Source organism: Thalassophryne amazonica, chromosome 18 (assembly GCF_902500255.1).
Source record: "Thalassophryne amazonica chromosome 18, fThaAma1.1, whole genome shotgun sequence".
NCBI lineage: Eukaryota > Metazoa > Chordata > Actinopteri > Batrachoidiformes > Batrachoididae > Thalassophryne > Thalassophryne amazonica.
This window is the reverse complement of record NC_047120.1, coordinates 56,070,446-56,096,482: the sequence shown is the minus strand read 5'-3', so window position 1 is coordinate 56,096,482 and position 26,037 is coordinate 56,070,446. Positions and strand designations below refer to the sequence as shown.

Below are 26,037 nucleotides of genomic sequence, written 5' to 3'. Positions count from 1 at the left end.
CAGTCATGAATTGATGGTGGTGTGTTCATGCTGTGTGGATTCTTGTGCACTGCTGTGCTGAGCTGCAATTTCTTTCAATCGTTGGTCCAGTTGTCCAGACACAAGCATCATCTGCTGTCTGATTTCCTGTTCAATTAATGCCCTCAGTTCTGACATAGAGACTAAAAGAAAAATTAATTAGCCAAAAGTTTCCTTTTGCATGAGTCAATTTATAACAGTGTTGTTTAATCTGTCGTCCTACCCAGTGTGGCTCCTTCACACTCTAAGTTGGACACTTCTTGAGTTTGAAGAGATGTTTCTTTCTGTGGTATTTCTGCTTCTGTCACATTGTCAACATCTGATGCAAATGGTGGGGGACAGTTTGAAAGATGAAATAAATCAATTCTTGTCATTTCAAAGTGTCAAAATGGAAGCAGAAAAAAGTGCAAAGGGATGAAAAAAATTGTAGTAAATGTGCATGTTACACTAAAACTCAAATGCCTACTTCATATATGTTGATTTACATACAGTATTAAGAAAGAAAAATAGCAACTGTTTAAACAAAACTGAAAGACACCAAGTGTAAAATAGCTGACCTAGTCTATGGAAGTGAAGGAAATTAACAAAAGAGCTCATTTAAAACAACATGTAACTTAAAAACCATGTATATTTGTTAATAGTAAAGGTGCCTAAATGATTTGCTGTGAAGATCTATGAATTAGTTTAGATACAGACCAAAATTAAATGTTGATGTTATGTCAATTCCGTAATACAATTGTATTTTGTAAAAAAAAAAAAAAAAAATCAATCTAAAATAACACACTATTCTGAGTAACAGTGATTTACTACTTTGCAGAGAATTTATCAATTGCTATCGTTGGGCAAAACCTCTCAATACTATTATTAATACTGAGGGCAGAGTAATTCCAAATTAGGCTGAAAATAACAGAATTTCAACTGTAATTGTGAGTTTTCAGGTGGCCTTATACTAGGAATACTGAAAGCCTTGGGATGGTGGGGGAGGGGCTACAGCCCCCTTAAGTCCCACCTCAGTACCACCTATGGTTGGTAAATTAGCCATACAAATTTAAGGACAGAGATTGTCAATTTTATGAAAAATGCATCCCTACGAATCATGACAATAAGATCATAAGACATGTCTTGTGTAATGTCTACATGTCTAATATGAAAACATAAATTTGACCCTTTTCCTTATCTCTTAATTTACATTTTGAGAACTTTAACTTGTGATAAGTTGTAATTAGACTTTTTTTCCCCATTTTTGTTTAATTTTTTCAAATTTCATTCCACGTAACACTTTTTTTTTTTTTTTTACAAAATATGACACTTTGTGAAACTATCTGGGACTGATTTTCTGTAACTGTTACCTGAAACAGCTGAATCCTCACCCGCCAGAATGTTTTCCTCTGAAACCCCAGAGTAAGAAAAATACAGATCAAGTTTTTCCTGTGATAGCATGAAGGGGAAAAAGTGTCAGCTGGAGAACATCTCACTCAAAGTTAACTCTGCCTTCATGCTCCTACCTGTGGAGTGAAAATATATTTATAGAGTTTGAAGTGTGTGATGTAGGAGTTGTGGATATACTCAAGGATACAAGTCGCCTCCTTAAGGCTGAAGAGGTTAACACTGACAGGAGGCCGCTGTGGTGGACACGATCAGAGACATCAGTATGAAGACAAATATATTTTTGTAGACAGTATAACAGACTATATTTGTGTACATTCCTGTCATTTAAAGTTGAACCGGTGACCCACCCGGACTGAATGACAGAGCAGAAGCTCCTTGCAGTATTCACAGCAGTGCTCCCTGTTGTCCAATGAAGTTTCTGAAAGATATGAAGTAAAAATGAAAGAGTTACAGTGAGGAAAATAAGTATTTGAACACCCTGCGGTTTTGCAAGTTCTCCCACTTACAAATCATGGAGGGGTCTGAAATTTTCATCTTAGGTGCATGTCCACTGTGAGAGACATAATCTAAAAAAAAAAAAAAATCTGGAAATCACAGTGTATGATTAATAATTTATTTGTATGTTACTGCTGCAAATAAGTATTTGATCACCTGCCAACCAGCAAGAATTCTGGCTCACACAGACCTGTTAATTTTTTTTTAAGAAGCCCTCTTATTCTGCACTCTTTACCTGTATTAATTGCACCTGTTTGAACTTGTTACCTGTTCACACAATCAATCACACTCCAACCTGTCCACCATAGCCAAGACCAAAGAGGTGTGTAAGGACACCAGGGACAAAACTGTAGACCTGCACAAGGCTGGGATGGACTACAGGACAACAGACAAGCAGCTTGGTAGAAGACAACAACTGTTATGATTAGTTATTAGAAAATGGAAGAAACACAAGATGACTGTCAATCTCCCTCGGTCTGGGATTCCATGCAAGATCTCACTTTGTGGAGTAAGGATAATTTTGAGAAAGCTCAGAACTACACAGGAGGACTGGTCAATGACTGGGACCACAGTCACAAAGATTACATTAGTAACACATGATGGTGTCATGGTTTAAAATCCTGCAGGGCAGCAAGGTCCCCCTGCTCAAGCCAGCACGTCCAGGCCCGTTTGAAGTTCACCGGTGACCATCTGGATGATCCAGAGGAGGCATGAGAGAAGGTTGTGGTCAGATGAGACCAGAATAGAGCTTTTTGGAATCAACTCCACTTACCATGTTTAGAGGATGAGAACGGCCACAAGAAAACCATCCCAATCGTGAAGCATGGGGGTGGAAACATCATACTCAGGGGGTGCTCTTCTGCAAAGGGGACAGGATGACTGCACCGTATTGAAGGGAGGATGGATGGGGTCATGTATTGCGAGATTTTGGCAAACAACCTCCTTCCGTCAGTAAGAGCATTGAAGATGGGTCATGGCTGGGTCTTCCAGCATGACAATGACCCCAAACACACAGCCAGGGCAACTAAGGAGGGGCTCCATAAGAAGCATTTCAAGTTCCTGGAGTGGCCTGGCCAGTCTCCAGACCTGAACTCAATAGAAAATCTTTGGAGGGAGCTGAAACTCCAAACCTGAAATATCTAGAGAAGACCTGTATGGAGGAGTGGACCAAAATCCCTGCTGCAGTGTGTGAAAACTTGGTCAAGAACTACAGGAAACGTTTGACCTCTGTAATAGCAAACAATGTCTACTGTACCAAATATTAACATTGATTTTCATAGGTGTTCAAATACTTATTTGCAACAGTAACATACAAATAATTATTAAAAAAATCATACACTGTGATTTCCGGATTTTTTTTTTTTTTTAGATTATGTCTCTCACAGTGAACATGCACCTAAGATGAAAATTTCAGACCCCTCCGATTTGTAAGTGGGAGAACTTGCAAAATCGCAGGGTGTTCAAATACTTATTTTCCTCACTGTAAATCTGACTTAGTTCTGTTCTTGTAGGTGTGCCATTTGGGACGATGGCTGTTTTTTGCTCTGGCAGCTTCCGCTGAGCATTGATGTTCTGAAATGCAGCTTCCGGTACCTCGTATAGTATATATAGTATACAAGGTTGGGTAGGATTACTTTGAAAGAATACATGTGGATTACATGTATGTATGTACATACATTTGGATTACTTGTAATCTAATTACTTTTGGATTACATTTCAAAGTAATCCTACCCAACCCTATATATATATATAATATATATATAGACACACACACACACAAAATAACTCTGTGAGATCTTCCAGTAACATAACTTACCGATGTTGACCTCGTGAATGGACTTAATGATTGACAGGACAGCAGATGTTTGCTCCTTACTGAATCCATTCTCTCTACAAAAGAACACAGACTGCACGTACAACTCAAGCAGAACTCCTTTCTGTGGTTCAGGGATGTCAAATTGAAAGACTCGGTTTAAAGTACTGCAACAGAAGAAAAGAAGTGTTCTTTTATTTAAAAAAAAAATACTCTCTTGGCCGTTGACTTTTTTACTGTCTTATGACAATTTAAAAAAAGAGCTAATAGGATTAATAAAGGGAATAGTTTTGACTGTGTTGAATGATGATGACTGAAACTGACCTTTGTTACCATTCTTACTGTTTTTACCCCATAACTCCTTAACATCCAGTCACAGATAGTCCAAACTATACCTTTTTGGAATCTTTGTGATCAGACAAATAATGTTGTATAGTTTTCCATATGATTGGAGCATCTTTTAATTTTAACCCCTGTATAACCCTTCATTGACCCCTACCTGGCTGCAGGGGTGCCACCAGGATTTTGGGCCCCATAAAAAGAAAACTTACTGGGGACCCCCCGTATTATTTTGTCAGTATTATAATTGTATTAGGGGCCTCTCTGGGCCTCTGTCAATCATGGGCCCCAAGAATCCGTCTCCTAATTCTCACCCTTTCGTCACCCCAAGTCAATCATTTTGTTTTTGTTCAAAAAGTATCGTGTATGCCAATTTTGGTGGTCGTTTCCAGAAATGAACGACTGTTACAGTTATGTGTTTCACTATATCGTGAAACTATAAAAATAGGTAAGAGGATGAGTAGATTTTACAGAGTATTTTGTGTAAAATACGAAACCTCTCCAGATCAGCTGCACTCTGCAGTTTGTCGATTTCTTCCATGTCGTGGTAGCTGACATCTGTCCTGAGAACACATTTGGATTTAGCGTTAGATATATTATCAAGACATGTTGGAAGCAGTTAATGAAGCTCAAACTGTAGAAATCTGGATGCACTCTTTTCTCACCAAAGCATAATTTTAGCTTTTGGGGGCTTTTGTTCCTAAAAGAGAACATGATGTCAAATTCACAAGAACGCAACCGTGTTCTCTCAGCTTTTCTATTTTAACTTGTTCTCATTTAAAATTAGCAATTGTATTTAAAGCTGGTGTAGTTTTTACCTTCAATTTCGCATCCATTAAAAAAAAAATTGTGTCCAAAAATCCTTCACTCTGTATTACGTCACACGCGTCTCCACAAGCTTTGTTCCGTGGGATTTTAAAACTGCTTTTTTCCACCGTGGCGCAGTGGAGATTTTGTTGTTTTTTTTTGTTGTTGTTGTTATTTGTTTGTTTTTTTCAGGGAACTATAAAATATTACGTCGAGAAGTCGGACTTTCAAAAAAACCGTGGAAGGTAAATAAGACGTTTTCCACGTTTTGTTACGTTGTAACTTAGCAACGCTTTTCACTTCCGGTTTCTATTTAAATTTAATTCGTTAATTATATTATTATATTATACAAGTATGAGATATGTATCCGTCATGATGCCTGATGTTAGAGTACTATTAAACTAACTAGTATACTGTACTGAACTTTACAAAGTATCAGTGAAAAAAAAAACTCGGCTGTACGAAAGTAAGACGATGGGGGAAACTGGGAATAACAATAACATATATAATCGCACAGGTTCAAATATTTTCCCTCTGGAAATCATATTGTTAACTGTACTGTTTTAGATGTCTTTGAGTTACCAACGCAGTGGCGGATCCAGACAATTTACATGGGGTTAATGGGGGGGGGGGGGGTGTTCAGGCTATTTTAGCCACCAGGGGGAGCTCGAGGTATTACGTGTAAAGAGATTTGTCACTCAAAGCCAATGATCAGCGGCCTGTTTCTGAAAGCAGGTTGAACAAACCCTGAACTCGGGGTTGACTCAAGATGAAACTCTCAGACTCCAGTTTCATAACATTTGATGTGAGTTGGTTCACTGAACTCTGAGTCCAGATGATTAAAAAGTCTGCATCAATGAAACACACACACCAAGATTCACAATGGCAACAGGTGACAAAATACTAAATCATACAATTTTGGCTCAGTGGAGTTAGAAATGAATGTTTATATAGAATTAGAATAATGAATGTTTACAAGTGCAATGGTAAGAATATTTAATTCGGTGAAAGATGGAATGCTCCATTCAACTCGTGTGGTTCATTGAATGGAACAGTCCATGTTTCACCGAATTAAATATTCTTTTCATTGCACCAATGAAAAACATTCATTATTTGTTTTATATAGAGAAAAGGGACTTACATTTTGGTGTGTGTCAAGGGTCCTTTGATGTCAAGAGGTTCCAAACAGTCCATCATGAACTTCAGATAGCAATCCAACCCAAAATTGTTCTCAGTCAACTTGCAAAACCAGATAGTTCAAAAACAATCGACGATGTAGTCCATACCTGATGCTGTGCAAAAGCAAACTTGCCATGTTTGGTTTTAAGCTAAGCGCCATTGCTGCTAGTGTGCGCGTGCTATAGTCGCGGTGTGCAATAGCACAAAATGTATAGAACCAAATCTGCACGCTAAATTGAACCAAAATTGCATGGTAAATGGAACACAATGGCAAATGGTATGAATAATCCATATCACGTGACATACAAACCACCAATCAAATGACAAGGCTCATGATTATATATATATATATAGATCTATTTAAGGCAAATTTTCTGATTCAATGGAAAGTTTAAAAGTAATATTGAGGCCTGGAGAATCTTACCACTAATTATGACAGGACGAGTCAATGCAATTAAAATGGTTACTCTACCAACATTCTTATACTTGTTTCAGAACTTGCCCATGTATCTTAGTGCATCCTTTTTAAAAAAAAAATTGGACTATTATCCTGCTTTTGTCTGGGGAATTTAAATCTCATAGGATATCTAAGGCTCATCTCTATAAATCAACGGATAAAGGAGGCCTTGGTCTCCCAATCTTTAAACATTATTGGGCCGCCAACTCCAGGGCCCTCACCTATTGGAAACAAGGGAGCTCTATCAACCAAGAGGGGCGAGGTGCCGTCCCCTCTTGGTTACAACTTGAGGCTCCCGAGGCTGATAACATTTCACTACATACACTTTTATTTTCAAGTGTCACACTGGAAAATTTGAACCAGCAAAACTTTGTTTTGACAAATTCTGTGCGTATCTTGCATCAGATTAAAATGGGAAATTAACTCCCTAAAGACTGTATCTATGCTCAGATTTGCAACAATTCTCTTTAAACCTGGACAGATAGATGCTGCATTCAACATTTGGAGAGAGAGGGGCATTTCATCTTTTGCCGATCTGTATATAGATTGTCATTTTCCCTCATTTGCCAACTACATCATAAGTACAATATTCCAAATTCGCATTTCTTTCGCTATCTACAAATTAGGCACTATATGAAACAAACATTTAAAGACTTTGAATTTATTCCAAACACACATTCATTTTATGAGAATCTAAGGCTTTGTCCCAACTCTAAACATTTGATTTCCAGGTTTGTTGATAGTTTTATCATTCATGTTTCCACTGAACATCTGCGTGTATCCTGGGCTAAAGATCTCAATTCAGAAGTACCATATGAACTATGGGATGAAGCCATGTCAAAGGTTCACTCCTGTTCCATTAACAGTTGCTATAGACTTATCCAGTACAAAGTAATTACAGATGATATTCAACGACAAAACTAAGCAAAATGTTTCCCAATGTATCTTCTCAATGTGATAAATGTCCTTCTGTTGAAGGAACACTAGCACATCTGTTTTGGTTTTGCCCCAGAGCATTTGGGTTTTGATCTGCAATTTTTAATTGGTTTTCTAAATGTTGTTCCAGAGATATTAAACCAGATCGCCATATTGCAATATTCGGATGTTCTTCTAACAGCTTGGGATACACAACTGATTTATGGTCAGCATTACAACTTGGAATGGTAGTTGCCAAAAACTTATCCTGATGACCTGGAAATCCACCAACCCCTCGTTTTGAACATTGGCTTAGAGCAGTGTTTTTCAACCTTTTTTGAGCCGCGGCACCCTTTTTATTTTACAAAATCCTGCGGCACACCACCAACTAAAATAATAATAATGCTATTACCTCTGGTTTTGCGCAAAACCCAATTATCGCAATAGAAAATCGATACAGAAAACATCGCATTTCGAAAATCCTCAAGCATTTTGCGCTCTGATCTCAAGTAGGGCTGTCACGATTAGAAATTTCTGGAGACAATTAATTGTCAGACAAATAATTGCGATTGACAATATATTGTCTATTTTTTTTCTTTTTTCCCCTTCTTTATATTCTACTATTGTAGTATAATTACACAACTCTGGAAGAACGTTTGGCTTCTGTGAGTGGAGAAACTGGGAATGGTGCAACATTTTCATTTTTATCTTCATTTTACATACAGTCCCAACTTTTTCTGATTTGTGGTTGTTTCTGTTGCATTTCTGAAATTGTTTCTCCTCATCAGTCACGTTTTGTGCTTAAACACTGCATTAAGCTTAAGATTGAACAAATAAATACCTTTGGAAAATAACAGCTGTTAAAGTTCAGCGTTCTCACCTGCTTTTTGTGATCTCTGCGTCTGAACTTTTTTTTTGTGGCTCTCAGTTCATTCATATTCTCATTTTTTAAATATGTTTTTAAATATATTTGACCGTTTATTTCATCTCATGATCTCAAATTCAGCATACGACGCGCACACGGTGTGAACAGGACGGTAACGGCAGAATCACACCTTTAGAGAAAGTTCAGAGAGAAGTAAAAGCTTCACGTTTTCGTTTTGTTAACATGTTCACTCCATTTAAAATCCTCTCTCTGCTCCGCGCTCGCTGCGCACTGAACGTGTAGCGCCTGCATTCAGGAATCTCCCTCACCCACCCCCTCCCTCCCTCACCCACCCCTCCCTCACAGTCTGCAGCCTGTTAACTCGCGCGCATGCACACACAGGCACAGACACACACACCGACAGCTCCGCATTTTAGACGGCTTTTGAAGGAGACGGCACTGTTTTAATCGGCCGTCAGCCTCCTTGTTATTGTCCCGCCTTAAGACGAGAGCGAGGCTGCAGCACAATGACGTCAGATTCTGAGTCGTTTTATGCTTTGTGGATAAAATAAATAATTCACGGTAATCGCGAATATGAAAAATACCCACGGCACCCCTGACGATCGATCACGGCACCCTAGGGTGCCGCGGCACCCCGGTTGAGAATCACTGGGTTAGAGAAATGGTCTCAGCGATACAGATGGACCGTCTTCGCCTGGACAATACGGACAGACAACACAGACATGCTGCAATATGGGGACCTTTCCTGACTCAATGTCAGATTATTGCTCATGGATAAGTTTCTGACCGTTTAAATTTGATATAGATCTCATCAGTTGTATGTTCATACCACTTCGTTGTCTCTGGTCTGGCAGTTTGCTGTTTTTGGTTGCTGCCTTTTGTTTATTTTTACTGTTCCCTGTGTCTTCATAAAGATGGAAACTGAAAAACATAAAAAAATAATAAAAAAAAAAAAAACTACAAACAACCTTAAAGTGACCTGAAACACTGCCAGAGTTTCACATTTAAACTTGACTAGATTCAAATTACAAGCCACATTTTAATCTTTCATTTCCTCTTTTGTTGCATGAGATATGGAGAAGCTTTTTTCAGGTAAATGCAATACTCATTGCACTACTTTCATTTTCACACAGCTGACTCATTTATATCAGAATCAAAGGTACACAGCTGAATTGTTTTTTCATATCCTGCAGTTCCAGTCTAAGGTTAGAATTTGAAAGAGGTTTGCATTTAAACCGTCTCTATAATTTCTTATATGCATGTCACTTTGTAATTACCGTATTTTCCGGACTATAAGTCGCACCGGAGTATAAGTCGCACCAGCCACTTTATCCATTATAAAGAAAAATAAACCATAAATAAGTTGCACTGGACTATAAGTCCCATGGACATACAGGTATGTTAACATGAAAAGTTCAGATGATAATATTGTGACGGCTACCATTTTCGGATGCATATTTAACCAGTCAACTTGTAATCTGCAGAGTATGATTTTCTTTTTGGTGGCATTTTTTCGGGCCTTCTCCGTTGTCTTAAGTTATCAGTAACGTTGAAATTTTTATTTTTCTATGGTAGTCAGAAGTTGCAGGAACAGTCACACAAGCCTTGAGTGCCCTCTCGTGAGCTGCATTTTACCTGTTTGTATTTTGCGGACCACATTGCGAGCCAAACCATGCAGCGCCTACCTGCGCAGCTCATGACCACCCAGCGGTGTCGATACAGCTCCTTCCAAGTGCAGACGCTAATCCTCCGCCGTCGCTCAGTGCTCCCATGCAGCTCTCGGCGTCAACTCTGCTCACACTGATATCCAAGGGTTGAAGCTGTTTTGTTAGCTGTCCCGGAATAAACACCATGTTCGTCTGCTTCAAACGCTTTTCACAATCATCAACGCCAGCTCCTTCCAAGTGCACACGCTAATCCTCCACCGTCGCTCACCCAGTGCTCCCACGCAGCTCTCAGCGTCAACTTAAACACTCTGCTCACACTGATATCCAAGGGTTGAAGCTGTTTTGTTCGCCATGCTGGAATAACAGCAAGCACCGTGTTCGTCAGCTTCTCACGCTGTGGGTGAGGTGAGGAATACGCGTCCAACGTTCTGTTCTCTGATTGGTTATCGCGACCAGCATAACCTATAGGACGGCCACCATACTACAGTGCCCATGATGCATTGCCTTTTCTGGTGGCCATTTTAAAACATAGATTGACTCTGTCACGTAAAATTGTTTTGTTACAGTAAATTAATTGAGATCCTACCGGTATATTTTTCATTTATAAGTCGCACCGGAGTATAGGTCGCACCCCAGGTCAAAACATGTAAAAAAGTGCGACTTATAGTCCGGAAAATACGGTAACTATAACTGTAAAAGCCTGTTCCACCACTGACCAGAGGTCCTGTCCTGCAGCCTACTGGTGCTAGACATGGACGCCTATGTATTAGAGACCGAAAATGGACTCTATTTTCAATTAAAGACTCTTGCTTGTAAAGAAATTCTTGTACAATTTGTAAAAACCTTGTTAACTGTTAGAACGGCCTACGCAGTGGGTTACCCCTCTGGATTTGGTCTGCTGGAGGTTTCTTCCTCATTATCACCAGAGGGAGTTTTCTTACCACTGTCGCCTGTGTGTTTGCTCAGAGGGGTTGGTAAGGTTCGACCTTACTCATGTGAAGCGCTTTGAGGCAGCTTCATGTGATTTGGCACTATAAAAATAATAAATTGAATTGACTGTAAGACCATTCATACAGGCACAGTGAACAAAATAATGTAACCATCACGCCTGCAAGTAGACTACTACAACAAACTTATTAAAAAAGGAAAAATAAATAAAAAAGTATGCTATATGTCCTTTCTGCAATTATTTTATAGAATTTTATAATGACAACACCAGTTTTATAAATCCATCTAGATACCAAAATAGGCATTGGGTGACAATTTATCAATGTCTCAGAACTATTCTTTCTTTACAATTTTCTAACAGCCACATTCTGAGAGGCAAAAGTTTTCATAATCCTGATATGGTGAAAAACTGTGTCTAAGCTCTATAAAGAATCAATGACCAGCTCAGCTCTATGCACAATGAAATCATGACAATTCGATTGTTTCTTTTTTCATCATTAACATGGTGTGTGTGTGAGAGAGAGAGAGAGAGAGAGAGTGCTAAAGCAGGAAAATGTCTACAAAATAGAGGTACAAGTAAAAGTAGTGCTATCTCCTTCCTGAGTTGGCAGGTTTCACTGTGAAACGCACAATATATGCTACCTGTTTAGTTGCGCCAAGTTTCTTCTGCAGATGCTCAATGGTCTCTTCTGCCACTCTGATCTTCCTGAGGGCATCCTCATCAGCTAGCTTCTTACTTTCCTTCCGCTCCCTCTCCTCCAGCTCTCGCACACGCATCCTCAACTCATCCACCTGCAAGGGTTGAAATTAATTTTACATTTTTGTTTTACATTATTTATTTTAGGTTGCCTCTGCATTTAAAAAAAAAAAATGTTTTCCATGCAAGCAGGCCAGCTATTTGAATTCAGTGATCATCTGCAACAATTGTCCTGTTTTGTAACATCAGTACACCCACAAAGACATCAAGGTGTTCTTTTAATGATGTTTTTGTAACTATGAAAATGCTGCACAATTTCTATTGGAACAGGAACGTTTGGACATTTATTTTCTGTCTAAAATCAAACCCTACATTTTTTAATACAATACAGTGGATATAAGTTTACAGTTTTACATATCTTGGTGTGTGCCTATAAAATTTGGATATTTGCTCATGAGCAGATAATAAAAGCTGTATTGCCGGGGGGGGGACGACGCGACACACAATGAGGACAAACCTCAGCTTTTGACTTGCGCTCAGCTGCCATGAGTTGCACTTTGTCTCTCTGTTCTTTTGGGGCCGACTTATACATGTCCAACAGCAGCTTCATCTCTTTTTGGGACTCCTGGGCCTTCCTGGATGGGTTAGTGTAGATTAAAAAAATACATATAAGAATTTATTCATTCACTGAGCACTTCGAAAGGAGTTTACTAACACTTTCGACGTTAAAATGTAGCAGTACTATGAGACTTGCATGACACAATCGGCAACTAGCTATGAAAAACAGATTTTTTTCTCGTCTGGGGGTGTCACACATTTGTCTGTAATCTGCAATTAATCACACACTTAAAACCAAAGGAAAATTGTGGGTGACCAGAACACAATTCAAAGCCCTGAGAAATTTTTGTGTGATTCCATCCACGAGTTTAAGATGAACGAGGGGCAATGGAGAAGAAAGAGAGAACCACGCCCTACTTTTTCTGAGTCAGGCTCAAAACGTCTCAATCGGCCATCATAGTTTGTCTCATACAAAATAAACAGCTAGACAAATGAAAAAACAGACACGATCCAAGTACAAACAGAATAAACTTTTCCCCCCCATTTGCTCAGGATCAGCACCATGGATCTGGTAATAATCCATGTTGATTTGGCACAAATTTTATTCTGGAGGCCAATCGTGATGCACCTCCAGATGTAGAAAGAGATTAGGCCATAGGCAGGGCTTGAACCCATGCCTTTCTTTTTGGGACACAAGCATGGCAACTATGCTGGCAAGAGTGATCATTAACATTTCCACAAATCTTACACTTATCATCTGTGAACCCCCCCCCCTCCAAAAAATGGAGAAAATATCTGAAGAGTACCACGAAAGGATTTAACTATATATGAGCTACTAAATCAGAACTAGACAAAAAAAAAAAAACACTTTGTGTATGGTGCTTTGAATTGACTTGTGAAATAAATTAAACAGAATTACTTGAGGTCGATTCTGAGCATCTTTAATGTGTCCGAGTCCTTCCTCTTCATTTCGTCAGTGCGTTGCCTCTCCCTCTCTCGCCCGCTCACGTTCAGCCTCTCTCTCCCACTCTCTTTCGCGGGCCCGCTGTCTTTCCAATTCCTTCCTTCTCTCCTCCTCCTCCTCCTGGTCGTTCCTCCTCTTTCTTCACATCAACGTTGTCATTTGTTGTTTCCTCTAAGACCAGACTTCCTGCGTCACCACTCTGGCAACGTAACTGTTATTAAAGGAAAAAGTTATGTTCTAAAGGCACAAAGTAACCTGGGTTAGGAGAGATGTGTAACTGCAGCTGCACTGCTCCCGTTTTGAATATCCAACCAATACTGAAATCAGGAGGCCATCAAACAGGTCACCTACCTTATTAATCTCCATTTGAGTTTCCCGCAACTTCCTCTTGTAACGCTGAACATCACCTTTCAGTTGCAGGTTGTGGTTTTGAAGACTGCTGATTAAGTGTCGCATCTCCTTGTTGATTGGTCCGGAGAAAAGCCACAAGGGATCAAGGCAGACAAAACATAGACTACAGTCAATATATGCTTTAGTTTTGAGTCACTCAGCTTTATCTGGATGCGTTGATTATCTCGAACACATTGTACTGCACCCAGAACTGACCTAATACAACCCCTGGCAAAAATTATGGAATCACCGGCCTCGGAGGATGTTCATTCAGTTGTTTAATTTTGTAGAAAAAAAGCAGATCACAGACATGACACAAAACTAAAGTCATTTCAAATGGCAACTTTCTGGCTTTAAGAAACACTATAAGAAATCAAGAAAAAAAGATTGTGGCAGTCAGTAATGGTTACTTTTTTAGACCAAGCAGAGGAAAAAAATATGGAATCACTCAATTCTGAGGAAAAAATTATGGAATCACCCTGTAAATTTTCATCCCCAAAACTAACACCTGCATCATATCAGATCTGCTCGTTAGTCTGCATCTAAAAAGGAGTGAACACACCTTGGAGAGCTGTTGCACCAAGTGGACTGACATGAATCATGGCTCCAACACGAAAGATGTCAATTGAAACAAAGGAGAGGATTATCAAACTCTTAAAAGAGAGTAAATCATCATGCAATGTTGCAAAAGATGTTGGTTGTTCACAGTCAGCTGTGTCTAAACTCTGGACCAAATACAAACAACATGGGAAGGTTGTTAAAGGCAAACATACTGGTAGACCAAGGAAGACATCAAAGCGTCAAGACAGAAAACTTAAAGCAATATGTCTCAAAAATCGAAAAATGTACAACAAAACAATGAGGAACGAATGGGAGGAAACTGGAGTCAACGTCTGTGACCGAACTGTAAGAAACCGCCTAAAGGAGATGGGATTTACATACAGAAAAGCTAAAAAAAGCCATCATTAACACCTAAACAGAAAAAAACAAGGTTGCAATGGGCTAAGGAAAAGCAATTGTGGACTGTGGATGACTGGATGAAAGTCATATTCAGTGATGAATCTCGAATCTGCATTGGGCAAGGTGATGATGCTGGAACTTTTGTTTGGTGCCTTTCCAATGAGATTTATAAAGATGACTGCCTGAAGAGAACATGTAAATTTCCACAGTCATTGATGATATGGGGCTGCATGTCAGGTAAAGGCACTGGGGAGATGGCTGTCATTACATCATCAATAAATGCACAAGTTTATGTTGATATTTTGGACAATTGAAAGGATGTTTGGGGATGATGAAATCATTTTTCAAGATGATAATGCATCTTGCCATAGAGCAAAAACTGCAAAAACATTCCTTGCAAAAAGACACATAGGGTCAATGTCATGGCATAGGGTCAATGTCAATGAGCAGATCTGATTTGATGCAGGTGTTAATTTGGGGGATGAAAATTTACAGTGTGATACCATAATTCTTTCCTCAGAATTGAGTGATTCCATATTTTTTTCCTCTGCTTGGTCTAAAAAAGTAACCGTTACTGACTGCCACAATCTTTTTTTCTTGATTTTTATAGTGTTTCTTAAAGCCAGAAAGTTGCCATTTGAAATGACTTTAGTTTGTGTCATGTCTGTGATCTGCTTTTTTTTCTACAAAATTAAACAACTGAATGAACATCCTCTGAGGCCGGTGATTCCATAATTTTTGCCAGGGGTTGTATGTCTGTACACTGCTATCAAAAGATGCGGAAAAACACAACTCGTATCACTGTGCTGCTCACAATCAAAGCTCGGGTCTTACAAGGTTGACTTTCAAAAAAAAAAGTGAAGAGAACTGATTTGAACTGGTGTAGACTTAGAAAGACAGAGTCTACTAATTCACCATGCAGTGGAAGTGTTTCCCTTCACCCTTTACAAACTTTTTATGACTGATAAGATGACAAAACTGGAAATGTACCTGCTTGCTCATTAGCGGCCAAGTTCTGTTCAAACTCGATGCGCAGCATTTCATACTCTTTACGCACTTGGGCCAGAGTATCCTCCAACTGGATGACCTCCGTTCGCAGTTTCTTTTGAAGGGACAGCTCATCGCTCTGAACAGATGGAAACATTGTCAACCACTGTTACTCATCAAATAAACACTGAACTGTCCAGGCAATATGTGAGAGCTGCAAAACTAGACGACAGTCAGGGTGTGTGGTATCAGGGGATCTTCTTTCTCTCGTCTTCATAAAAACAAAAATACCAAAGGAACCAATTCCTGGAAGAGTTACCTCCATGTGCTCAATTTGTCGGAGATGGGCATTCTTGGCAGTGAGCAGGAGAGCCCGCGCCTCATCCAGCTGAGTTTTGACCCCAAGAGACTCATTATACAGCAGGGAGAATTGAGACTGGAGACATTTGTACTCCAACGTCTCCACAACCTCCTCAGGAATATTCTGCAAGTCCATCTGCCAATGAAGTGGAGAGATTGAGAAGATACGCGAACATCAACCAATGAAATTCTGAACATATCACATTCATCACCACTTCCCCCCCCCCCCCCCCCCCCCCCAACTATGGCGACATCCACAGATGAAAACAGAGTTCATTTCACACTATCCAGCTTTATCAACCTGTGTATTGATAGTAGAGAAGCTTGAATCTTCGACTGGACTGGGTTGCTTGACGTGAGGACGTTTCGCTTCAAATCGCAAAAGCTTCCTCAGCTAAAATTCTTGCTCTGGTAGTCTGACTTCTGTCTTGACTCTTGTAGAGAAGAATAAACAGAAGCCAACAAAAGCTGGACTTTTTTAAACCTAACCAGACCCCTCCTACCGAGTGGCCGACTGCTATAGGCTAGTGACTAAACAATAGCTCTAATTAGCACCTATTGTGCTCTAGTTAGCCCTCCTAATGACAGGGCAGCTGTCCCTCCCTATGATGGGACGGAAGCCTCTCCTGATGGCTCCCTTGACGACTCTCCTGATGACGTGAATGACTCATTACCATGAACAAAAGACTGAAACTGCTCTGACCTGAGTACCCCATTGTAAACGGGACAAAGCGTCTCAGACCCCCTCCCCGATTAAGGCTGGGTTTCAACTGTTTTACAAAGAATGCTTCCTTGACACCTCTCTCAAACCATTTCTTCTCTCTGGCTAAGATTTTAACTTCCTTGTCCTCAAACGTGTGGTTAGTGTCTTTCAGGTGGAGATGAACTGCAGACTGAGGTCCATTTGAGCCCTCTCTGCCTTGTTGGTATAGCCTTTTGTGTAAAGGTTGCTTAGTCTCACCTATGTAGTGTTCATTACAGTTTTACTGACATCTGATAAAATACACTACATTGCTCTGTTTGTAACTAGGGATCCTGTCCTTAGGGTGAACTAATTTCTGCCTCAAGGTGTTAACCGGTTTAAAGTAAACTGGGATTTTGTGCTGTCTGAAGATCCTCTGTAGTTTTTACCCTACTCCTGCTAAATAAGGGAGAGACACTCTTCTTCTTGTCTCCTGTCTATCTGGTCTCTTGTTTTCTGGGACTTCTGCACTTTGTCCAGGGACCATCGTGGGTACCCACATACTGTGAGGGCTTTCTGTACAAGTTGTTGTTCTTTAGCCCTTCCATCTGCAGTTGCGGGCACCTGTAGGGCTCTGTGTTGAAGAGTCCTGATCCCCGAGCTTGTGTTCAAGGGGTGGTTTGAGCCAAAGAGCAGATATTGGTCAGTGTGAGTGGGTTTTCAGACAGCACAAAATCCAAGTTTACAATCCAAGACAGAAGTCAGACTACCAAATCAAGAATTTTAGCTGAGGAAGCTTCTGTGATCTGAAGCGAAACGTCCTCACGTCAAGCAACCCAGTCCAGTCGAAGATTCAAGCTCTACTATGGAAACCACCTGGACAACTGAGAGCCTACACAGAAACTGTGTATTGATACCAACATTCTGTAGAATTCCAGTGACCATAGCATTACCTTGAGTTTCTGCTTTCTCTCACAGCCTCCTGGAGCTCCACCTGCAATTTTTCCAGCTCTGCCATTCGGCTATTGGCCAATTCCTGGTTATGCTCCAACTCTGCATTCAGACTCTCAAACTAACAAAAAGGAGGAGACAGGGGCAAGGATGATCAAAAACAAAGAAACAACACCAATAAAAAAAAAGCAAAAAAAAAAACACTGATTAATCAGAGATTAAAGGTCCCATCTTCTACCTAAACTCAAAGCAGTCTAAAGTGTAGCCCAGATGTCACTGCTAGTTTTCACCCACAGTAGCTACAAGTCTACTTGCTCTGATCTGCACCCCCACTGGCATGTTAAATGTAAAATAAGGTGTGGTCAAGTACACTGCTGGTGCTCTGCTATCATGTTGTAGCAAAAACACAACTGTATGACAGACCAGCAAAAACCTGGTCCAAAATAAACACTTATGGAAAATAAAAAAAAACTTTAATAACTGAAATGTGCCACATTTTATACTGATTTGCTTCCTCCCATTACAGAGCTGTCCAATGGAGGCTGTGCCTGGTGGGATATGTTGAGATGAGTTAAACCCCTTTCCATTACACATATGTGGCACTACTCGGCTCTACTCGGTTTGGTTCCAGTGCTGCAGGTGTTGTAATGATTCTTCTTTGACACTCTGCCTGTGGAAACATTTCCTCCCCAGAAACACCCTCACTTCTACATCCATCATCTAAATATCAATGTGCAAGTAGTGACAGGTGATATCGATTGGTTTATCTTATCTTTTAACTAAATCACACCCATAACTAATCAAGCGAATAAAAAGAACCCTTTTACAACCTGCATCCTAATCTGTGCTCAGATTACACATTATGTTAACACTAATGTGGAGCTGGATGCGCTCCAAATGAACATGCACTATGCACTCACAGATCATCAAGATAGGGCCCCAAGCAAATAATATAATTTCAAAAGAGAAATAAATAAATAAAACAAGGGATACTCCTAGTGAAGGGTCACCTTTTGAATGTTCAAAGTAATCTGACCTCCAGCAAGGCCCCCACCACTGCCGGTGCTGCTGTAACCAGACTTCAGCTGCAAAACACATGTCAAAAATAGGAAACAAAGCACAGCAGCGAAATAAAGGATGTCTACATACAGTATGTACATCATCCGATCAGACATATTTGAACACCTGCTTCCTTGAATTTTCATATCAATAAAGAAAATGATCTGTTCATCAACACTTGGACTGACAGCGAGTTAAGCATCAATAGCAGCTGGCTGGCTGGCTGGACATGCTCTGATGTTTGAATTGTATTACTGTCCTGATGTGTAAGAGGTAAAAACCAGACATTGTACGCACGCGCGTACGCACGCGCGCACGCAGCACACACGCACGCACACACGCACACACACCTGCTCCATGGCCTCTGCAAGGTGTTGTTAAGCTTTTGTTCTCTATTGCGAAGTTTTTCAATGTCCCACTGCAAGTCCTCCACAGTCGTCTCCATCTCTGTCACCTTAGTCTCAGAGCTGGTCACTTTGTCCACCAGCTCATTGTACTGCGAGACATAAAAGACAGGTTTAAACTGCCGTTTCATCACTGACATGTTAAAATGATATGCAGTGGCTAATTGTGGACATTCTGACAACTTTCTCAAATACACAATTCAGCGATTTCTCTCCCTGATATTCACACAAAAAACCTCCATTGACATCTTGTGGTGGCGGCCTTGTAGAAGGGTTGCTAAGTCTCGCAGACGACTATTCTCTTCCAGCAGCGTGCACTTCAGAATGTTCTCAGTCTGGCTGTCGTCGTTACACACTGCCAACAAAAGATCAGGTTAGCAGTATCCAATCAACACTGTGATCAATAGTCACACTGAAGCAATATGTAGGAAGAAATGAATTTGATCATCAGATAAACAATGTGCTCAAATTCCTCTTAGTTTGTGTCAGTGAATCATCAATTATCCATTGTAGGTACAAACATTTCCAGTTACCTGCAGCTTGAACCTGTTTGCACATGTCATCGACGCGGCTGTGCAGCCTGTCAAAGACACACCAGGCATGCGATGGCTTCCTTGCTGAACTGCATATGCTCCTGAAGGTGCAGGGTGAGCTCCTCATCACTGCTATGCTCCAGCGTGGCCAAGAAACCCTTCGCACTCTCACTAAGGGGAGGAGGTGGTGGTGATGCACTGGCTGCCAGAAAGCAGGTAATAATACAAATAAAGCATTAAACTTCAATCTGTGCAGAGCAACAACCCCAGAGCAGCACTGTGGCTTAGTGGTTAGCACTGCTTCCTCACAGCAAGAAGGTCATGGGATCGCTTCCCACCTGGGCCTTTCTGTATGGAGTTTGCATGTTGTCCCAGTGCTCGCCTGGGTTCTCTCCGGGTGTTCCGGATTCCTCCCAATTCCAAAGACATGCAGGTTAGGTGAATTGGCGACTCTAAATTGTCCGTAGGTGTGGGTGAGAGTGTGAATGCATTTGTCTATCTATATGGCCTTGAGATAGACTGACGTCGTGTCCAGGGTGTACGCTGCCTCATGCCCCATGATTGCTAGGATAGGCTCCAGACCCCTGTGACCCTTGAATGGAGTAAGTGGGTACAGAAAACATAAAAACATACAATCTCTAAACTGAGTGTCATTTGTTACATTCTGTGATATTCTGGAGTGACAGAGTGCACTGCTACCAAATATGCAGACATTTGCCCAAATTGTAGACAAATATTGATATTCATTCGACATTTATCTGCTGGCCATGTAATTTACATTTTATTTTTTTCTTGTTTGTTCTCTACACTGACAGCTGATGGACCAGATGTCTAAGCTGGTAGCTTGTGTTACTCTGCATCTCAAATTCTACACCTGAAACATAAACCCACTGAAAAATTTCATTCACTCTATATACTGGGCACAAAACGACCACTATGGGGCTTTAAATTCAATACAGGAGCAGGACGTAAACTGATGTGATCGTCAATGTGCCATTAAACCAGTACAAAAAAACTTAAATCATGTTGACACGAGTCCATAACTAGGGATGGGACCGATCCAATCCCGGATCGGAGTCAGGTTCCGATACCGACATAATTCATGTATCGGAAAATACCGATCCAACCGGCAACATTTTCCAATACCGGAGAAGAGCCACTGTGAATCCTCTCGACTGCTGCTGTTTGCCCTCTGCTTGTTTACTGCCGAGGGGGAGGAGGATGGATTTTCTGATGCGGGCTGTTTGAGAGAGCTCTCTTCCGCAGTGTTCTAGCTGCGATTAGCGGCAAATTTCTGCTCAGCTCTCAGCTTCAAATTGTCTGTTCGTCGAGCAGGGATTTCGCAAAAAATTAACTGAATTGTTGCTGAAAATGTGTGCTAAAAAGTTATCCGCTTCACTGTTCCGAGGCTGTAAAACACCAGGTCAGCATGCAGCCGAGGTGGACAGCGAACAGAAATTCTGTCCACTGAAAGGGAAAGTCTCCATTAAAATCCTTTAATCCATTAAAATCATGAGCGTCGATGACGATATTTATTTTAAAGTTGAAAGGCTTCGTGTTTACCAAAAGTTGTAAGTTTGCGCAGCACGTAAACAGCGAGAGAGGAAGCACAAGAAAGAGAGATGAAGGGAGAGAGAAAGCGAGCAAGAGAGAGAAAGAGTGAGTGAGAGACAGAGAGAGAGACAGACAGAGAGGGAGACAGGAAGAGAGAGACAAAGGGAGCAAGACAGAGAGGGAGACAGGCAGGGAGAGAGAGTGCAGTCTTTTCTCTTGAAGTCTATAAAAATAAGGCTATAAAAAAAAAAAGTACTTAATTCTTTCACCAAAACATCAAATCTAGGCTTTCATCTTAGATGCACTTTCTGGCATATTGTAGCTCAACTTTCAGGTCTCCTTTTTAAGAAAATATCCTCATATAAAATCAACAACAACAATAATAATATTAATAATATTAAAGCAGAGCTCTGGTATCGGATCGGAAAAGTATCTGTATCGGTACAAGTCCAAATTCAGGTATCGGGATGGATTGGAGGTGAAAAATTGTGGATCGGTGCATCCCTATCCATAACCAGAGCGTAGTACGATATAAATTTGGCAGCATTTAAAGAACCATGGCCAGAAAAGACCCTGCTTACCCACTGGTGTATCCTGTGGTGGGTCTACGGGTGTCAACAATTCTTCTGATCCATCAGGAAGGGGGGTTTCTGCTCCTGCTCCAGCTGATGCTGGTCCTGCTGTACTGTCTGCTCCCCGTCAGTTCGAACCTCTGGGAGTGGAGGTGGAGTTAAGGCAGAGGATGGTGAGGCTGGTAACATTTTGTTCCTCCACTGGAGTTGGGACACAAGGTGGGGCAGATACTGAAGCCTCGTGCTTAATAATGCGCTGGCGCAGCACCTGGACATTTGAGTCCAACTGTAAAGTAAAACACAGTAAATGACAGAGCTGTTCACTCTCAAGGAGAATCACTCACACAGCATTACTCAGATGCCAAATACTGACACTGTTTTGTCGACATTTCTCAACCCAAGCCACCATTAAAAAATAGAATCTAATTGACTGAATTAAATGTGCACACTGTACAATCACCTGTGACCAGTAGCGGTTGACAATAAGCAGCGTGGTGTCATCGGTAGCTTGTCTCTTCTCCAGCTTCTCGATTTTCTCTCGCAACTCATCCTCCATAGCTTGCCTCTGTTCCAAACGCTCACATAGCTTCTTATTCTTGAACTGGAGCACCTTCATGTCCATTTCCTCCTGCACAACACAAATACAGAAATCAACATAACGGAAATGCTGTTTGTATGAATATGTCTGCAGTGGCGTACCACTCAACTGGCATCGATTTAAGTCCGAGTTCACATATCGTGCCAGTTTCTCAACTGGAGGACGGTTCACCCAGTGACTCCACGGGTGCTTTGCAGACGACAATAGAGTTCCATTATCACTTCAGTTATTGAAGTGACTGCTGTCACACCAACCCTGGCTTGTTGCATGGGAACATGTATAGTCATTTATTGTTTCCTGTTAGAGTGCATCACATTTTTGTACGTCACAAAACTTGCATCCCAGAGATGACATATCAATGATGCAGGGCAGCTGTTTATGGAATGCCACTAGTTAAGGTATAGTTAAGATTTAGTTACTATTTAGTCAGCTATTTCTTTGAATGTATTTGATACCAGGTCCATTAATGATACACAGACATGGTATGTCACGCTCTGCAGCTTTCCAGTTGTAGCAGAACCAGCTTGGAACTATGCCATGGGGGGACAGAGTACACTGTTGTTTGGTACCCACAATGCATCTTGGTTTAAACACTTCAAGCAGTAGCTAACAGTTCCAACAAATCTCTCTCAGTTGCTGTACGTCACATTTTTGTGTATCTGTTATTAGACCAGAAATACGGACATGCCGTTGGAAGAGTATTAATTTTAAGGAAGTAGACTAGTCAAAGTTTGGTACAATAATCTTCAAAAATGCTTTTTTTTTTTTGCCTGTGGCAAGGTGATCTGAATGTTATTCAGTTGTGTCTCCACACTGAGCAGATATTAAGCTCTGACACTTCATGTGTTAATACTCCAGAGCAGGGGTTTTCAAAGTGTGGGAGAGTGAGCCCCCCTCAAAGAACAAATGATGAGCTGAAACCCCCCCCCATGGACATACATACACACAATTTCAATATCTTTGTGTGTTTCTTTTTATTCTTTTACATCCTAAACACATTTTAAAAGTATTTGTACGTTTTTAAGGAATTGTCTATTAATTTACACATTTTACAGCCTTTGTAAACATTTTAAACATGTTTTAAAGGACTTTGTATTCTTTCATACATTTTACACCCTTTTCAAACATTTTAAACATGTGTTTTTAAAGAAATATTCTTCTATTTTAGTTTTTGTCATATTCTAAACATCATTTTTTAAAAACATCTCTGTGTTTTTAAATGTCTTTGGCATAACTAAGACATTTTAACATAAATAATAAGGGATGGGTATCGATAAGATTTTATCTACATCGGTGTCCTTATCAATTCGATTCCTTATTGATTCCCTTATGAATACCTCCTGTGAATTTTCTGTGTACTAAAAGTAGGCTTTACAGGTTTTCTATGTCAATAACATTTTATTGAGTCTTAAAGTAAATAAATATGAAATTGGTCACTGGATCCTTGATCTCTGAATATAAATAAAAATAATCTTTAATTAGCGGACTTGTTGCTTCTGAAAAGCAGTGAAGCAATGAACCAATGAAGCAGTGGGTCAGCATTGCTTCGTTGTTTCATGCTTCAAAGTGGAGCCGTTACAGAAGCAGTTGATTACAGACCTGCTGCAGGGCCTGTAATCAATGTAAAGAAATTATCATTTTCCCAATTAAACACCCTTAAAAACAATGGCGGCTCTGAAGGACCGATAAGGGACTCATTAAGCAAAAAGGCTATTGATGTCGGTGAATCATTTCTTAATGATTCTCGAAAAGAACTGGTTCATGATACCCTTCTCTCGCGCCCACCCTGAAGAACTCCAGTTTGAAAACCACTGCTCCAGACCGTACCCTTTAAAATGGTATATTACACTACATATTTCAAGGTACTTCATTTTCTACCCTATGGGGCCATAATCTGTACGTGTTCCCATGCTACGAGCCCCCGTGTACTCCTCTTGATTGTTTTCAATCACTTTTACCTTATATAAACCACTTTATCATGTTTACTGTATGTCTGGTGTCACACAGGAAGGGAATTGTAATCATGGGTATGATTGTTGAAGCACTAATATGTCTGCAGAAGCAACATACGAAACTAGAGGCATTCAAGCACTGACCGTGGAAGATACTCCAGCTATTCGGATGGGCTCAATGAGAGTGGTGGTGGTCTTCTCTTCCTTTTTGCTCTTCTTCTCAGGTGGGCCGGGGGGGGCTGTCCCCCCCTGAGGGACGCTTTCCTCCCCCAACACCTGACATCGTTCCTTCCCCTACAAAAGACAAACATGCTTCAAAACACAGTCACTCCTACAAACTGCTTTCAGTGCACCGACATTAAAATTACTATTCCTAGACGGTTATCGCAGTTGATGCTGAACGCGCCAGTCAGAAAAGCTTCTAGCTACCTTTGATTTGGCTAACGCTACATTAGCAACCTCCAACTAAGCTATGCTAACGCTAACCTCTATGCTACGAATATCAACTCAGTGCTTTATATTTCTCACAAAGAAAAAAAAAACCGCTTTATGTTGTGCAAAAACGCTTTTGTCTCCCCGTAATAGTGATGCTACAAACCTTCTCAGGCGGCGATTGAAAAAAAAAAAAAGATACCCAGACAGGAAGTGACGACAGATTTCCCACTTAATATTTTATTTTGTCAAAGTTTTTTTTTTTTTTTACTAAAAATCAAATGATGAATTTCTGGCACAAGAAACGACTCGAATAAAGTTTTTTTTTTCGTGAACCAAATTGTTTAAAGGCGGCATTAATTAATATTATTTCCATTTGTTGAATTCTATTTTGAAAGGTTGCTGTTGTTACGGTCGTTTTTGTACTGAAGCTTCGATGTCATTCTCCCCTCCGCCCTCATGGTGGCAGTAAAGCCACGCCGCGTGGTAAAACAAGTCTGAAGTAGTTTCAAGGAATGTGCCCAGAAAGTAAACAGTTGGTAGCTGCTGCTGTTAGCTTACGTCCATCTACGGGGGAATTAGATGGTTTCATGTGATTTTCCTCGAACTGATGTGGCATTATTTTAAGTTTTTCTGTTGCGTCCATTATTCCCTGTGTTCATTTCACAGTTCTTTTGTCGTTTTACTGCATACACGGTGAGTGTTTTGGTCCGTAAAGCGGCTTTCCAGGTACAGTTAGCTGTGATGATGAATCAGATATGTTTGAGAATGACAAAATAGAGGAGAAACGTGTGAACAGCTGCCGAAGTGCCTGCAAACGAGAAGAAAACGAAGCACTTCCGTGTCAGGGTGTCCTCTCTGTCGTTCCGCTTGCAGATTTGTATCACCATGACCAAAGACATCGTTGTTGGAGATGAATTGCCAGACTGGGTAGGTGCCAAAGAGTTCTACCAGAAATATGACCCAAAAGAGGTGATTGGAAGGTGAGTAGTTGTAATAGTAATGATTTTTGTTCTTTTAGAAGTAGTTGTCTTTTTTGGACATAATGTTCTACACAGTACAACTCACTCTTCCCTAACAAAGATGATGCATATGTCACACTCAGAAAGGGTACATTACCAAATAATCTGTCAAAGACAATGAAATGAAGTAACACATGTTCGGTGAAGTTCAATGATCCTGCAACTACACCTGCACTCAAAAGACATGCTTTTATGTGTGTGTAGTGGCAGCACCCTCACATCGGGGGTGAATGTGAGGCATTACTGTAAAGCGTTTTGAAGCATCTGATGCAGATAGAAAAGCGCTATATAAATGCAATCCATTTACCATTTTGTCATTGCTGCAAATTCCCTTTCTTGCAGCATGGGCGGTGGGAATTCTATCATCGCCGATGCGCCCATCACATAGTCCCCGGTCACAAAACCTACCTCTACAAAAAATGTTTTTGAAAGTACAAACTAACTCAGCA

The 26,037-nt window shown here is 40.5% G+C and overlaps 2 protein-coding genes across 2 annotated transcripts; both read right to left on the bottom strand.

Annotated features, from left to right (window-relative positions):
• Positions 1–3: 3 nt before the first annotated feature.
• Positions 4–4,894, bottom strand: LOC117530985 (coiled-coil domain-containing protein 189-like). Its single transcript, XM_034193970.1, has 9 exons — positions 4,873–4,894; positions 4,720–4,754; positions 4,552–4,617; positions 3,719–3,882; positions 1,755–1,825; positions 1,524–1,640; positions 1,368–1,446; positions 242–337; positions 4–161 (listed from the first exon to the last, which is right to left on the bottom strand). The coding sequence occupies exons 1-9, from the start codon at positions 4,888–4,890 to the stop codon at positions 4–6; spliced, it is 804 nt and encodes a 267-aa protein (XP_034049861.1). The 5' UTR covers positions 4,891–4,894.
• Positions 4,895–11,501: 6,607 nt separating this feature from the next.
• On the bottom strand, positions 11,502–24,432 carry rnf40 (ring finger protein 40). Its single transcript, XM_034193497.1, is given in 22 exon segments — positions 11,502–11,705; positions 12,128–12,245; positions 13,088–13,168; positions 13,170–13,259; positions 13,261–13,343; positions 13,484–13,662; positions 15,473–15,608; positions 15,789–15,965; positions 17,397–17,403; positions 17,465–17,583; positions 18,473–18,547; positions 18,872–18,897; positions 18,900–19,017; positions 19,162–19,280; positions 19,459–19,520; positions 19,522–19,660; positions 21,594–21,653; positions 21,656–21,765; positions 21,767–21,870; positions 22,045–22,212; positions 24,279–24,371; positions 24,373–24,432. Coding segments are annotated over 22 exon segments (2,313 nt in total). The 5' UTR covers positions 24,418–24,432.
• Between the last annotated feature and the right edge of the window lie 1,605 nt (positions 24,433–26,037).